A 13,189-nucleotide genomic window follows, 5' to 3' on the forward strand; every position below is an offset into this window, starting at 1 on the left:
CCATGCCTCGACTTCGAAGCGTGTGCTTTCTTTTTCGAACCAGCATTTCAACGAAAATCGGGTTCTTGAAAAGGTTACATTTGGTACAGTGGTTTTGGCTGAGCGCAAAACGACGGGTGAAATTTTGGCCGCGAAAATATTGGAGAAAAGGTCAATGTCGAATTACGAAAAGCTGCGCACGAAGACTAAAATGTGGATTTTGCGTGCATCATCCTTTTGTGGCACCGTTGCGGTTTTCGCTTCAAAGCCAAACTCGTGTGTTTTTAAGCTTGGACTTTTACTCTAGGACAATTTTTACACGCATATGATTCGCTTTTTGAATAATACAGAGCACCGTGTGAAAATCTTGATTATTGTGAATGATATTGAGTGGTAGCATGCAAAAATAAATTACCGTCGCTGCCAACTTATTTTTTATGAACCAATCAGAAGCATTATGTCTTGCGCGCTTCGCATATTTTTCACATGAGCGGAAAAATATCATTGTGCTCCTATATCCTACCTTTTGAATTGTAAGTAAGCGGGGTGGAAATAAGCAAATGGTGAGGTGGAAATAACATTTTCTCAAATTGCAAAAATAGCGATTTTTAACAAAAAACGATCTTCTTAATTTGAATGCCTAGTTACCGAGTAGCTGGCGCAAAGCGTCCTGTTCTTCTTTGGTCTCGGCAGCAAGAATTTGTCGGTTGTCGACAATCTTAAGTAGCTCGCCCGTCTTGGTCAGCTGTACGATCAAGTACACATACTCGTTCTTTTTCATGTTCTTATTCACCTCTGCAAATACATAGCCGTGGCCCGAGGGACCTTTAATGTTATACTTCACGCGAAGACGCGGAGTGCCATCTTTTGCTGTGAGATTCACGTGCTCAATGCGATTACGACGACCTTCACGATGGCCACCGTGATCGTGGCCATATCCATGAATTGGAAGACCAAGACGCGACGTGACCTGTAATTATTACAATAGTAAAGTTGGTCGACAGCTCGCAGAACGTCATTTCGACCACTGCACTACGTACGTCCGTATTTGATGAGAGAAAGTCCAACGACTCGCTAAAAAGACCATTTGGGCTCATACGGCTGCAACGAATCTCAGAATTAATAACGAAATAGATATTGCCAATAATTCAACACCCACGTACTTGGGCAGGAGCTCACGAGCAACAAAATAGACTCCTACAGCGCCCAAGCCGATGAGACCAAGCCAAAAGCCCCCAGTGGCCGTAGCTGTAACTTTTTCATAAGGCGTAAGCACAAGTGCATCTGCAGCTTTCTCGCCCTCCTTTGTAATCTGGAGCCACAGCAAAATGTCAATAGGTGCTAATAAATATCCAAATAATGTTTAATTCACCTTCTCGGGATTTAGACGAAAGCGCGTGGATGTGAAGCTTCGCGTGCTAAAAGCTTGGCGAGTATGTAGCATCTGAACTGCACGCACACGCTGCTGTTGCGCGCATTTGTGTGCGAAAGCGGTGACAGTCAATTTACGCAACATACTGATTGAGGATCGTTTCTATGGTTTCTGATCGACGCAACTTTTGATTAAAATAAATAGCCGAAATTAAATATATTATTTGAATATATTACAGCTAAAAAACATGTGAAAAAGCTACGCTACTTGCAGCCGGTGCCGCCAGCAAGAACAAGGCAGGCAGTTTTGGGGAAGATCGCCAGAAGATTCGTCGTGACGGACCAAATGAGAGCAAAACTGAAAATAAGAATCGTGGCAACTCCACCCCAGAACCACGGTCGCGAATGGCGCTTTAGTGCTTGAGTCTCGCGCTTTTGACGTGGAAGCAATGGCAGCCACGCCAGCGAAAGTAATTTCATTGTATATGCAATCAAATACGTCCATGTAACATGCCAGCGCACGTGCTTGGAGTCTCGAATGATGTCGGCCACGCCTACGTCAAAGTACGCATTTACATTCTTCGAAATACACGAAGCGAAAGGACTCGATAAGTTGCTCACTGTCGTCATAAGACCGTAGACAGCAGCTTCGTTCCCGGGTTCGGCTAGCTCAACCACAACAAATGTCGATACAAGAAAATTTATGGCTTGAGGTAGCTCCTCGAGAATTGGCGTGCCTAACCAAAACCACTGGCTCCGTACGACACCCCAGATTGTCAGCATTCCTACAATCGCGTCAAGGACAATCACCGACACCGTTGTCGAGGAAATGACGCGACGCCAATCCCAGCTTAAGCCAATGCACTTGGTCACATACAGCGCCGCACTGAAAACAGCAAGGCCAAGTACCGAGAACAAGCTTTCATTTAGCGGTTGGACACCAGCCCAGTACCGCTGAATGGGATCGCCTGCCGTGACAGTGAACCCATCAAAGATGCCGCTAAAGAACCGATAGGCTAAAATTTGAACCATGGCCGAATTTTGCACCAAAATCCATAACTTTTTCATGTACTCACTAAATCGCGGTGAATAATCACCTAAAGCCGGTTCTTGAATTAGCCAATATGCTGCAGGAATGGCTAACAGACTAAGAAGTGAAAATATTAGCATTAATTGGCTCATTGAAAGTGACCACGTGAACGAGCCTCCATAGTCATCGCTATTTAAACCAAAACCAACGACCAAGGCTGCTACGATCATGAAAATGCTGCGCACAAGGTAGACAGTAGATTGGATATTACCGCGTATGTTTTCAGGCTCACGCTGCGCAAATTCCACGACTAGTCCGTCGGATGCCACGTCGGCGATCATATATCCCAAAGTTGCTAGCATCATTAAAACTATATACAGGGAACCCGAGTTAGGTGCGTCGAAGTTGACTCGACCTTGCAGCTCTGCTGCAGATAGTTTTGAAAGATCTTTGCCTCGTAGAGACGAGTCGGTGTAATAAGGAGGCTCTTGCTCTACAACGATAAGAACTAGCAGCATACTCGAGCAGAATAGCCATCCAAGGATCATGTATGCTCGACGTCGAGAGCGAAATATGGGGAAACAGTCGGTCACGATGCCAATAATAACTTTGAATGACCACGGCATTGAGAGTAGTACACGCGCCGAGAGCGTCTGATAGCCGTTTAAGTGCAAGTAGTTATTCAAAAATGGATACACTGTGCGCGGCAGCCCGCCGTATAATAATCCAACAGCTGCATACTGCACAAGCAGCCCAATGTGGCGCCAATGGTATAAGTTCGGAACATCCCCCAGCCGGAGTGGTTGTCCTTCACCATCGTTGTCCATTTTTTGCATGTGATGCCCACCAACATCTTTGTCCTCGCCCTCATGGCTCGAGAATGAAATATTTACGTACGATAGCCGCTCAACGCGCAGAAGTTCTCGTGCAGTGTCCGCACCACTAAAATCCATAGCGAATTCGTTTTGTGCGCCTCTTGGCTACAGCGAAAGTGCATTACGGGTGAAGAGCTCGCCGACAGTCTTGTCCCATACTTATTTATACCAACCGTCAAAATTTCGTTGCCATTTTTGGCACATGATTTTTTGTGCTTTTGCATTATTTTTTCATGAACTCACTTTCAGAAAATCTTTCTACCCAGGAGTGCTAGCTTTGGTCATGGCGTCCATGTGGTCGTCTTTCACTTATGTTCTGTTGCCGCCTGCGGTGGTCCTGTAAGTACTACTCGCTCTTCAACTCCACACATTGACGCTAAGATACAAACATATGGGTTAATGACAGCCTGCTTCTGATGACCATTCCTTTTCCGGGGCGCATGCTCAATCGTGGCATTGTTCAGCTTGGCGACTTAGTCTTCAACATCCGCATCGGAACGCTCAGTATTTTTTCCGTCATCACATTCGTGTCCTTTGTTGTGCTCCTTGCGCAGACTTATGACTTGCAAAAGCGCTATTCGGCGTCATCTGACCCACACATCGATCTGCACTATTCAGCGGATCTACAAAAGAAGGCGTCGCGCTGGCGGTGTGAGCGTAATTGGTGGATCAGCGCGCTAACCTTTACTATCTACTGGTGAGTTTCTTTAATAGAGAAGTGCGGTATGCCAATTTGAATAATGCCGATAAAAATGATAATAATGTAGGATGCTGCTTCGATTTCACGCTATGAAGAAGAAGCTGCTCAAGGCACAGCGTCACGAAGACTAAAGCTGAAGTAATCTTTCGCAGAGAAAACAAGGTGCAGAAAGAATTACATATGCCATTAGTTTGAGGTACTTAGACTAGTAAAATGCCTTGAAATTTAATCTAGCACGAAAAGCTAATTAATCCCGTTTAATTGCTTTCAGGATCAGCAAAGTGGTAAATTGAACCTTTCTGGTCTGAATACTTTTAAACTTTATAAATCAAACCGCAAATCCGTTTTGGCGGATGACTTCGCCGAACCAGATCGCCGACTTTTTAGGCGTACGCTCCATGGTTTGATAATCAACCCAATGTAACCCGAACCGTTTGGCGTAACCCTCGGCCCACTCGTAATTGTCAAGAAACGACCAAGCAAAGTATCCACGAACATCAGCTCCTTCTGCTATCGCATTGTGCAGACCAGTCAAGTATTCCTTGTAAAATTCCACACGAAAGTCGTCGTTTTGAGCTTCCTCTTTCGTACGATCAGGCCACGCGCAGCCATTTTCCGTCACCAAGATGCCGTTGGGCACCGCATAGCGATTCTGAATCCAGACCAGCAGTTTCTGGAAACCCCAGCCGGCTACGTTCCAACCCATGTCTGTGCGCTTCCACGAATCGTCCGACGTTAGCTTCGTACCTTCATCAAGTCCAAAACCACCTGACGCATCGTTCGGTGGCGGGATCTTGGCTTCATACTCTGGCGATGGTTCGGCATAGTTCGTTCCGTAGTGATTAAGACCAAAGAAATCCGAGCTGCCTTTCAACAACTTCGTTTCATCTTCCGTAAATTTGGGCAAACGCAGTCCACAACGGTCTTTCATGACCTGAGGGTAGTCGCCCTTGTAGACTGGATCAGCAAACCAGCCGAGGCAAAAGAGCAGCGATCGCTCTGCCGCGTCTTCGTTCTTAACTTTCTGTACCGGATCATCCGTCGGTGCCGGTTCGCGCCAGTCACAGTTTAAAGTGATGCCAATTCGACCCTTTTGCACTGCTTTAAACTCATTCCGGTACACTTCGACAGCGCGCGCATGAGCCAGTAGCAAATTGTGACCAGATACATATGCTTCGGTCTGCGGCTTGCACTTGCGTCCGGGTGCGTGAATACCATTGCCGTAGCCAAGAAAAGCGGCGCACCACGGCTCATTTAAGGTCAGCCAATCTTTAACACGGTCGCCAAATCGCCCAAAGCAAACGCGTGCGTACTGCGCAAACGCGTCCTGAATGAATTTGCCACCAAGCCAGCCGTCATACTCGATTTGGAGAGCCAAGGGCAAATCCCAGTGGTACAGCGTCACGAGAGGTGTAATGTCGTTAGCCAGGAGCTCGTCAATCAGCTTGTTGTAAAAGTCGACGCCCTCTTCGTTAACCTTGCCAATCCCAGCAGGAATAATGCGCGGCCACGCAATTGAAAGACGGTATGCTTTCAAACCCATCTTCTTCATGAGCTGAATATCTTCCTTGTAGCGATGGTAGTGGTCGATTGCTTTCTCACCCGTGTCTCCGTTCACGATCTTACCAGGGGTACGCGAGAAGGCGTCCCAAATGCAGTCACCTCGACCACCTTCATTTACAGCACCTTCCACTTGGTATGAGGCCGTTGCTGTTCCCCACATGAAATTTTCTGGAAATTGTAGCTCCTTCGACATGGCGATGTTGTTTGGTGAATAATTTGTCTCCGGACGCGCGTCAAGCGAATAAGAAATGAGCATATACGAAGCTGATTCTCTTCCTGTTAGACAAAAAAAATATCGGTTTGAACAAGGAGTGTGATAATATGAGACACAATAGTTTTTCTATGAAATCGACGATCATGTTTTTTCATATCTGATTCGACAATGGCCTACCGCTACTTCATTTGGTACAGCTGTGCACGTTTTAAAAATTAAAAAAAAAGAGCAAGAGGCAAATGCCAAATATCTGGTCATGCCAACAATGAGCATCTGCATGGAGGACGGCTGCTTCGAATCGTCGACGGCGGCCAGATTTCGAATTAGATGGCCAGCCATGTTATCGAATTCAATTGGCCTTGCCTGCGGCACCTTAAAGTTGAGACGAGCGAGTCGCTTTAAAATGTCATCAGAAAGAAGATACAATGGCTTCAAATTCAAATCTAAAAATTTCTATAGACACTATTGTTGTCGTGTGGATTATCTCAAATTTAGATTATTGACATTTCGCGTCAACCGAAAGACGACCTTTTTCGATAAAGTATCGGATTGTCTAAAATGTATGCGGAGCAGTAAATTGCTTCCGACTTTTGCATTCATCAAGCTTCAAAGGCTCAGTACAGCCCGCACAGTTTCAAGCGAAACAACTGGATCGGACGCCTTCACTTTTTCGGGAGCAGCTGCTAAGGCGCAACCTTCTAACTGACCTAAGAACACAAGGCTCTTCAAAAAGTAACAGTCACTTGGGCGTTCGCCTTCTTTCATGGTCAGCAAGAAATCTTACCTGAGCATATTGCTTCCAGCCCGGCAATTTGACAAACATATTTAGCTTGGAACCAGCATTAACATCACCAATTGTTGATTTTCGTTCGGTGATCCAGGGACAAAAGTATCGATGCTGCGAAAGCAGGTCGACAGCCGGCGCTATCTCAGTCTTAAAGCGCTTTGCCTTATACTCATTCGTTTCTGCGTCAACCTCATTGCTTCCAGGTACCCGAAATGCTTGCCACTGCCGATTACAGGAGCCACATGATAAAATGCCAACGTCTTTCTCATCTTTACCGTGAAACTGCCACCCACTTCCAAATAAAAATGCGGCAGTCACGAGCACATCAGGGCTTACACAAGTATCGTCTGGACTTAAAACACTTGCCGATAACCTCACTGCGAATGTCTTAGTATCCATAGCACTCATAGTGTCGTCACTTTTAGACGCTTCCCATAAAATCTTCGTCGCTACTGCCTCTGCAACTTTTAAATCTTCCATTCCCTTTAACAGCTTAGCATTCTTGTGCATCTGCGCCACTACATCTTTTAATTGGCATATAAATAACTCGTACACTTGGAACTTGGACGCAATAGGCAGCTACTGAAAATATGAGTCTTAAATGAATCTGAAGTGAGAGCTTATTGTCCTCACCATCGCAAAAGCTTCCGGCGACGGGTTCTCTCGCCACGGACAAAGTTGCGTGTGGCCGGTAGTTAGTTGCTTAGCGAATATTCTTGACACGTTCATTACGCCTTCTTCGCTAAGCTTGTTGTCAATCTTAAAGCACAAAAATCGTTTGCAGCTGCAAATAGCAGAGTCAGGCACAATAGTCTCCACTCGGCATAATTATTCTTCCCTCTCACCAATTGCATTGTAGCTTGTCAAGTCCCACATTGCTAAATCCATAACGAGCACATTCGAGCGGGTTAATCAAGTCCGGCTTGGCAAACCACGAGGCGATGGAGAAGCTACTGACTCGCGCCATAAAGTCTGCGTGGTCCCAGGGGCGGCTAACGGATTTAAAGGACTTGGACTCAGAATTTTTAAACCGCTTGAAATCTGATAACCCCGATATATCCCCTGTGAACGCGAACACTAACGGATTCTCTCTCACACGCGCGTCTATCGGTGCCGTGGCGTCGTACCAGGAAGAAAGCAGGGCATCCATTTCAAGTCTCCGATTACATTAATTTTACGTAACTATTCTCAAAATGCTATTCGATTCGAGAGGTTCTTCATGAGCTGTTACCTCCAAAGGCACATACAAACTGCAAGACAATCGACCATGTCGGACGAAGCGGTGGACATGAGTAAGCTAGAAGCAGAGGCCGCGAGTCTAACGGATGGGACGAATCCATCAAACTTCGATGGAGAGATGTTGTCTGCCCCCGAGGAGTCTGCTGAGAACGTGGATGCAGAGATTGAGGACATGAAGCGCCGCGTGAAGGAGATGGAGGAGGAGGCAGCGAAACTCAGCGAGATGCAGTCGGAGGTAGAATCTCAAATGGGCAAGAACACCGCCTCGAGTCTAAACGAAATGAATGGTAATGGTGGAGCATCCAACTCTCAGCCTGCCCAACTGGACGACACGTCTGTGTACATTGGCCAAGTGGACTACGGCAGCACTCCCGAGGAGCTTCAGGCGCTCTTTCAGTCTTGCGGAACGATTAATCGCGTAACGATTCTATGTGACAAGTTTACGGGCCAGCCGAAAGGCTACGCCTATATCGAATTTGCTTCGCATGACGCCGTGGAGAGTGCGCTGTTGCTAAATGACACGATGTTCCGAGGTCGGCAGCTTAAGGTGACTCCGAAGCGATTAAACGTGCGCGGATTTAATATGTCACGAGGTGGACGAGGAGGTCGCGGTCGAGGACGTGGTCGTGGCCGAGGACGTGGACCTCCCCGAGGAGGATTTCGTGGTGGCCGAGGTCGCGGCTTTCATCCCTACTTCTAGATTGGTCTCGCGATTATCACACGACTTTTTTCTACTTGATTAAGGGTGAAGTTGCTTCATAGCGGTACGTAGTGGACACTGAAAAAAGTATGAAAATGGCAGAAAAAAAGAAAAGAAAATAGGAAAAAAGAAAAACGAAAAAAAAAAAGAGGTCTTCTGCCACAAAAAAAAATGTAAAATGACCCCAGTAAAGTAGATTACTAAGTGTTGGAGACAAGAGGGTTGGTTTATCGTCAGGGTTGCTAAAAAATGACATTAACGAATCAATGTGGAATTTTCTTATTGCGTTTCGCGGGCAAGCCAGGAGGGCCACTCGAGCTGCGCCGTTTCGTGACACGAATTGACTTTTCCGATTGTTTTGACGATTTTCCTGGAAATTTAAGACTATTGAGCCAAAGCAACAACAACGAATAAAGTGCATGCACAGACTCACCTGATTGAAGGTAATTTGCTACAGTAGCAGCGGAGCCGCTATCATTGATCGCTGCATCCCCCGGTCGTTCTGCTTGCAAGAAACATGAAATATAAGCGACGACAAGGTGATTGCTTAGGGTGAAAAGTCGTACCAGAGATTAAGACAGGGGTCGTGATTGGCTTGTACTCGTTGCCTGTGAGCGCGTGATACCGATCGCACAGTGCCTGGACTTCATTCTGCTTACTCTTGAGATGCTTTCGCAATGACAGTAACCCCACGGCATCTTGACGGAGCTTGTCGAATGTTTCGCACACGGGCTTTGTCGGCATGGGACGTGCTGGCACTCCCATTTCATCTAAAAGTAGCTGAAGTTTTTTCAAAAGTTTTGCACTCAATGCATGTTTTTGCTGTGGTAGGGCCAGCAACGAACTTCTTAAAATAACACCAGTTGGCAGTGAGCGTTTGATCTCGTATGGCACATTTGCAAGTTCTTTTTTTGTTTTCAAATCCGCTCGGACCGCCACCTTCTTGAGTTGTTGTTCCACACTTCGAAGCTCGTCAGTAAGACGACGAAGTTCGTTCTCCTCTTCGCAAGTACGAGAGAAGAGCAGGTCTAGCTGCTTCTTGCGTTGCGTTTCATAGACGATGTTAAATTTGTAATGCCCCGTTGCAGATCCGGATTCCACTGGTGTTGATAAGGCATTCAGAGTATTATCTTTCTCGGAAACTGTCTGGGTGTTGGATGCTCCAATTGCTGTAGTATCGACGGATGCTGACGCGAAGTTCTTCTTGTTTTCAGCCTTATCTCGATACTCTGCGAGTAATCGTGTCGCTTCGTAGTAACAGTACTTTATATCCTCAACAGATCTCGGCGTATGCTTAGCAGTTGGATGGCAATTGTATTTATCCACAATGACAATCCATCTGTACGCAATAGCACCGACAACTTACGTCAGACTATTGTCACATTTCACAAGTGGAATAGCGCACCGCAAATCAAAGCGTTGGCAAAGCTTTAGCAACAGAGTCATCTCATCCTTGTTCCACATCATCATAAGGTCTTGATGCGGCGCTAGTGCTGCCTCATACTCTTTCTCAGTGAAGCTAGTTGTCTCACACTTAACGTTAAATCGGGAGAATATGTAGTCGGGTTGTTCCAAGTGGGCTTTTCCCCAATGAGAGAGGGTTAAGCCTTCGTCTACGCTCTCGCCGGGTAGAGACGCGCGAGCTGGATTTCGAAAGGTCTTACGAATCCACTTGACCGCTGGCTTGTTCTTTCGCCCTTGCCACTGCTGTTTTAGGTTTTTCTTGCCAAATCCCTGGTACAGCGCGTGGCTGGCGCGGTGACTGCTCTCAAGTAGTTCAAGCACCTCTCGCTGCATGCCTGTCAGCTTCTTCTGCTTGCTATTGGCACCGGTAAGCTTTCCACGGATTGACGGAGATGAGCCGGATGGTTTGAGCTGGTCCAGGTCGTTCACGGCGGTCCCATTGACGTTAGGCTTGGGCCCAGCGAGCCCTAGGATATGCGCTACGTCGCTCATTTACAATCTCACGCGAGCGTGTACGATTGGCTAAAATTATTCTACGGATTGATAAATGTCTAGTCCCGAAGACAATTAAAAGAACAAGGAATCTCAAAAAGCAGAAGTTGTACTGATTCTTATGAGTTGATGACTTGGTCCTTTTTAATAGAAAAGTGTAACGGGGCATTACGACTTCTGCTTCAGTACAAGTCCTAAGGCTCTTAAAAAGGGTTGATGAATTCCTAAAAAAAACATTGCAACAATCCTTGAAAGAAATGTCGAAATTGTATCAATCTTCAACGGATCTATACACAACACGCAATAGTTATCTTTTAGGCCAGCGGTGGTGACGCTGACTTATGTACGGATTGATCGAGAGGATCGGGCAGACGCGTGGAATGTAGGCGGGCACGTCGTGATGCGGCCACGCTCTACTTAAGCTCGACCAGCCCTACGACAACGTGAAGTGCAGTAGCTACGCAAGAACCAAGGAAACGTTTGATGTTTCTCAGTAAGTTTGCTTCTTCAAGCGAAATTCTCAAGCTACTCGATCCGGGGGTGCTGGTCCAGCGGATGGCAGAGTGGAGAACAGCCAGCCTCTTAAGGGCGCTACATGAGTATCGATAGAAAGTTACGAACAACGAGATCCGAACCAGGATTGATGGGTAATTCACCCTGGCCAGCATACAAGCGCTGGAATTCGGCTGGCACCGCTCATTGACAACTCAGATGATTGGCACAAACTAAGGAGCCACGTAATGCTTTTAGTATGGGATATTAAATAGAGACATTGGTATTATAAATGAAATACATAAGCATGATACATATGCGATATTACTTGTGCTTCAGAAGGTTTTTCTTTTAATACTGGTAAATAATATTTCGATGCGAATGATGTATAGCTCAGGTTTTGCGATCTCAAGCGACGGATACTGCTCAACCAACAAATTATGTGCGCAGTCACATTCGATCGCGAAATTAGTGCGCTATAGGGGGGCGACAGGACGCACACGCGATTGTGTGCTCACTTACAGCTGCTCCATACCGACACGAACTTTCAAATATCGTATTATTGAGCTGGTAGGTCTGTTGACTGGGACGCTGTCGAGCAATTCTTCATCGCCACTTTTGAACATTTTGAGACGATGAGCCCGAGCGATTATTAAGGGTAGCCCACAGGTTCCAAGGTTCACGTCATGGCACGGGGGTACAACAGACATCCGACGCCTACAGCAGGTGTAGGCGATTACGTAATAAGTGCTCCCAGTGACTTTAGGCAATACGCGCGGGAATTCACTTATGAACGCTTCACCGGTGTTCGGTTCCGGGCAACAGTACGTTGAGATAATTAAACGAATGCATACGGGCACAAGCGGGCATTTCGCGTGAATGGAGAGATCTCGGCAGCTATCATGGTGGAGTCCGAGATACGTCAGGGATGCTCACTGGCGCCCCTACTTTCCTTCTAGCAGCCAAAATTCTCAATCTGGTAAGCTACCAAGCAAAAGATCTGCAAAGCCTCACACTCCTCGGTTCGAGCATCAAATGCACGCATTTTCGGCCTTTGTTGATGTCTCTGCCATAATTTTTCTCAGGCACAGCAGGTGCCTCGGGCAATGGCAATCGTGGAGCAATTTGGTAAACTCCGGGCGTACACGTACAACTACCAAAGCAACCTTTTTTTCAAAACAGATCGGTCTCGGTGCCGTATTACGAAGGAATTCCGGTGCTACAAGATTCCGGCACGGTCAGGTATTTGAAACTTGAGGTAGGTATAACAACAATGAAAAATTGCAATTGGGCTACTCGGATCCAAGAAACTAGGCGACGGCTGCTCACAGTAACGAAGTCGCCACAAGTGTGAGCCATCGTGTGGAGATATTGAACACTTTCGTCCTCCCGTCGATCTTGTTCACGGCAGCCGTATCCGTGGTGCCCCAGTGGGCAGCACAAGAAATTGATCATTTGTACAAACGCTGCTTGTGGCCCCGAGCCACAGATTCTGATAAGTGCAGACACAAGACCAATCCGGCGTTATTGGTCACCCCAAAGAATGCTGGGTGTGTGGGGCTACATGGGAATCAATACGTGCTGGACGATTTCTAACTGGAGGAGGAATCCGTGGATACGTGGTTCCAGTGGGTGCATGCTCGACGTTAAGAAGTACAACTGGATTCCGGATGCTCCGATTTGGCACTTCTGCATTCAGCGGTCCGGACTATTGGAATATGTGTTGCTCTTTGCAAGTCAAAGAAACCAGAATACCCTTCAAACCGATAAATAGCTGCGCAATGGGCAATAGTTCTTTTATTGGCTTCGTCAACACCCAGTCGTTGTGGTCTTTGAAGTATATCCACTACTTCGTCGCTTTCCATGAAGCTATGAGGAACGAGTGCCATATACTAATCTCTTCAAAGAACCTCGTTGGCAGCCGTTCAGGAGATACAGAAGAGATTTGGCTAAGGAGCTCGATGAACAGCTTCGGAAGATGGAACATTGGGTGGAGCTTGACGAGTGGCAACGAGCAGCATTGGACCAAACACCCAAGCAAGTCTGGAGTCACGACAACAGCCTGTCCGAGTTCCAAGTGTGGACAAAATATAGAGTGGCAACACATCAGCCCAATTTTTATTACAACAGCTGACCGCTAGACAGACGCTGCCCAAAACTTAGCGAGTGCGTTGGTCAAGTGGAAACGTTTTCTCATCTGCTATGGATGTGTCCGTGTGCGGCAGCCGGCCGCACACGTTTATAGCGCACTGGACGTGAGAAAAGTGCCCACAAGAGAGGCTT

At 46.7% G+C, this 13,189-nt stretch overlaps 7 protein-coding genes across 7 annotated transcripts; 2 read left to right on the top strand and 5 right to left on the bottom strand.

Annotated features, from left to right (window-relative positions):
- Positions 1 to 538: 538 nt before the first annotated feature.
- CCR75_007189 (uncharacterized protein) lies at positions 539 to 1,558 on the bottom strand. Its single transcript, XM_067965252.1, has 4 exons — positions 1,352 to 1,558; positions 1,143 to 1,291; positions 1,020 to 1,080; positions 539 to 949 (listed from the first exon to the last, which is right to left on the bottom strand). Exons 1-4 carry the CDS (start codon positions 1,493 to 1,495, stop codon positions 620 to 622), a joined length of 684 nt encoding a protein of 227 aa, XP_067815966.1. The 5' UTR covers positions 1,496 to 1,558; the 3' UTR covers positions 539 to 619.
- CCR75_007186 (uncharacterized protein) lies at positions 1,556 to 5,866 on the top strand. The gene is made up of 3 exons (XM_067965249.1): positions 1,556 to 3,594; positions 3,662 to 3,952; positions 4,023 to 5,866. Exons 1-3 carry the CDS (start codon positions 3,458 to 3,460, stop codon positions 4,084 to 4,086), a joined length of 492 nt encoding a protein of 163 aa, XP_067815960.1. The 5' UTR covers positions 1,556 to 3,457; the 3' UTR covers positions 4,087 to 5,866.
- CCR75_007188 (uncharacterized protein) lies at positions 1,615 to 3,333 on the bottom strand (the record flags this gene model as incomplete). Its single annotated transcript, XM_067965251.1, has 1 exon — positions 1,615 to 3,333. The coding sequence occupies one exon, from the start codon at positions 3,331 to 3,333 to the stop codon at positions 1,615 to 1,617; it is 1,719 nt and encodes a 572-aa protein (XP_067815967.1).
- CCR75_007187 (uncharacterized protein) lies at positions 4,284 to 5,711 on the bottom strand (the record flags this gene model as incomplete). The annotated part of the gene is made up of 1 exon (XM_067965250.1): positions 4,284 to 5,711. One exon carries the CDS (start codon positions 5,709 to 5,711, stop codon positions 4,284 to 4,286), a length of 1,428 nt encoding a protein of 475 aa, XP_067815959.1.
- CCR75_007185 (uncharacterized protein) lies at positions 5,811 to 7,669 on the bottom strand (the record flags this gene model as incomplete). The annotated part of the gene is made up of 4 exons (XM_067965248.1): positions 5,811 to 6,455; positions 6,517 to 7,098; positions 7,153 to 7,303; positions 7,365 to 7,669. 4 exons carry the CDS (start codon positions 7,667 to 7,669, stop codon positions 6,339 to 6,341), a joined length of 1,155 nt encoding a protein of 384 aa, XP_067815961.1. The 3' UTR covers positions 5,811 to 6,338.
- A 117-nt stretch (positions 7,670 to 7,786) lies between these two features.
- CCR75_007184 (uncharacterized protein) lies at positions 7,787 to 8,458 on the top strand (the record flags this gene model as incomplete). The annotated part of the gene is made up of 1 exon (XM_067965247.1): positions 7,787 to 8,458. One exon carries the CDS (start codon positions 7,787 to 7,789, stop codon positions 8,456 to 8,458), a length of 672 nt encoding a protein of 223 aa, XP_067815962.1.
- Positions 8,459 to 8,721: 263 nt separating this feature from the next.
- On the bottom strand, positions 8,722 to 10,506 carry CCR75_007183 (uncharacterized protein; the record flags this gene model as incomplete). Its single annotated transcript, XM_067965246.1, has 4 exons — positions 9,864 to 10,506; positions 9,025 to 9,797; positions 8,892 to 8,960; positions 8,722 to 8,828 (listed from the first exon to the last, which is right to left on the bottom strand). Exons 1-4 carry the CDS (start codon positions 10,412 to 10,414, stop codon positions 8,722 to 8,724), a joined length of 1,500 nt encoding a protein of 499 aa, XP_067815963.1. The 5' UTR covers positions 10,415 to 10,506.
- Positions 10,507 to 13,189: the final 2,683 nt, after the last annotated feature.

The sequence above is a fragment of the Bremia lactucae genome, linkage group LG7, assembly GCF_004359215.1.
Source record: "Bremia lactucae strain SF5 linkage group LG7, whole genome shotgun sequence".
Lineage (NCBI taxonomy): Eukaryota > Oomycota > Peronosporomycetes > Peronosporales > Peronosporaceae > Bremia > Bremia lactucae.

Coding starts and splice junctions, on each gene's coding strand:
- CCR75_007189 (XM_067965252.1), bottom strand. CDS start 1,495: ATGTTGCGTAAATTGACTGTCACCGCTTTCGCACACAAATGCGCGCAA. Junction 1,292..1,351: donor TTCGTCTAAATCCCGAGAAG/GTGAATTAAACA, acceptor CTGTGGCTCCAG/ATTACAAAGGAGGGCGAGAA. Junction 950..1,019: donor TTCTCTCATCAAATACGGAC/GTACGTAGTGCA, acceptor TAATAATTACAG/GTCACGTCGCGTCTTGGTCT.
- CCR75_007186 (XM_067965249.1), top strand. CDS start 3,458: ATGATTTTTTGTGCTTTTGCATTATTTTTTCATGAACTCACTTTCAGA. Junction 3,595..3,661: donor TTGCCGCCTGCGGTGGTCCT/GTAAGTACTACT, acceptor GGTTAATGACAG/CCTGCTTCTGATGACCATTC. Junction 3,953..4,022: donor CTAACCTTTACTATCTACTG/GTGAGTTTCTTT, acceptor ATAATAATGTAG/GATGCTGCTTCGATTTCACG.